The sequence below is a fragment of the Octopus bimaculoides genome, chromosome 27, assembly GCF_001194135.2.
Source record: "Octopus bimaculoides isolate UCB-OBI-ISO-001 chromosome 27, ASM119413v2, whole genome shotgun sequence".
NCBI lineage: Eukaryota > Metazoa > Mollusca > Cephalopoda > Octopoda > Octopodidae > Octopus > Octopus bimaculoides.
This window is the reverse complement of record NC_069007.1, coordinates 20,123,572-20,125,234: the sequence shown is the minus strand read 5'-3', so window position 1 is coordinate 20,125,234 and position 1,663 is coordinate 20,123,572. Positions and strand designations below refer to the sequence as shown.

The window sequence follows — 1,663 nt, the reverse complement described above, 5'->3', positions numbered from 1 at the left end:
GTCAGGATTTTAGAAGAATTGGACAAAATGGTGAGAATGCATTCCAATAATAATGGAATTGAGTGTTTAGATGAAGTGACGTTGTTACTGGAATAAAAAAAAAACATTTTAAAAAATTAAAAAAAAAAAACACATTTCAGCAAAAAGAACATGTTTTTATTTTTTTAAAAATTTTTACTTGCTTCAGTAGTTAGACTTCGGCCATGCTGGAGCATCGCCTTGAAGAATTTTTAGGCAAATGAATTGACCCTAGTATTTGTTTGGTTGTTTTAAAACTTGGTGCTGGTTCTATCAGCCCCTTATTGCTGAACCGTTAAGTTATGGGGACGTGAACATACCAACACCAGTTCTCAAGTATTGGTGGGGGACAAACACAGACAGACACACACACACACACACACACACACAAACACAGACAGAGACACACGGTTTTGGTCAGCCCAAGGCTGTAGTAGAAGACACTTGCCTAAGGTACCATGCAGTGGGACTGAACCCAGAACCATGTGGTTGGGAAGCAAGCTTCTAACTACAAAGCCATACCTGCGCCTATATATATATATATATATGGTGGTTGTCTACTCCTTAAACAGAGTTTGACCACCTCCTGCACCTACACCTTAGCCCTTTCATGGCTTTTTAAACCAGACAGTGTTTTGAAAAAACACCCACACAGATTGCACCTCTGATTTGCACTACCAATACAATATATATATATATATATATATATATATATATATATATATACACACACACATATACACATGGGCTTCTTTCAGTTTCCGTCTACCAAATCCACTCACAAGGCTACAGTAGAAGACACTTGCCCAAGGTGCCACACAGTGGGACTGAACCTGGAACCATGTGGTTAGGAAGCCAGCTTCTTATCTTATCAAACAGCCACACCTGTGCCTTATGGATATTTTTGCTAAAATCCTTTTCAAATGATGATTCAGAAGAGTTTGTACTCTTCACTAACAAAAGAGATTATAGAGTCTGCTTGCTTCCCAACCTCATGGTATGTGGTACCTTGAGAAAAACTCTTCTATAACAACCGTTAGTTGACCAAAAACCTTATTGGTAGATTTGGTAGATGGAAACAGAAAGAAACCTGCCATGTGTGCATACGTGATTATATTTGCATAATAAGCTACATCTGTTGCATTCGAACAGCAGTTTTTATAGCATTTGTTATCTTATCAGAATTTTCTGTTTAATTTCAATATAGGACAACGTGTATTTGATTCACTGATTAATAAACTTTATTGATCAAATCTGGTTACAATTGTGCTCTCTGCACACGTCTGGTTTAGGGTTAACCAACTGTTTTTACCATAATTGATTTATCCTACTACATTTTATATACATCTGTGTGTGCGTGTAGTTATATACATATGTGTGTGTGTGTATGTGTGTATACTCTTTTGCTCTTTTACTTGTTTCAGTCATTTGACTGCGGCCATGCTGGGGCACCACCTTTAATCGAGCAAATCGACCCCAGGACTTATTCTTTGTAAGCCTAGTACTTATTCAATCGGTCTCTTTTTGCCGAACCGCCAAGTTACGAGGATGTAAACACACCACCATCAGTTGTCAAGCGAAGTTGGGGGGGACAAACACAGACATACAAACATATACACACATACATACATATACATATATATAT

The 1,663-nt window shown here is 37.6% G+C and overlaps 1 protein-coding gene across 1 annotated transcript in view; it reads right to left on the bottom strand.

The window, feature by feature from the left end:
• The window catches only part of LOC106876896 (brefeldin A-inhibited guanine nucleotide-exchange protein 3), a 48,777-nt gene that overhangs the window by 34,683 nt on the left and 12,431 nt on the right, over positions 1 to 1,663 (bottom strand). Inside the window, exon 9 of the mRNA XM_052977154.1 lies at positions 1 to 87. Coding sequence (XP_052833114.1) covers positions 1 to 87 — 87 coding nt within the window. The remainder of the gene's footprint in view (positions 88 to 1,663) is intronic.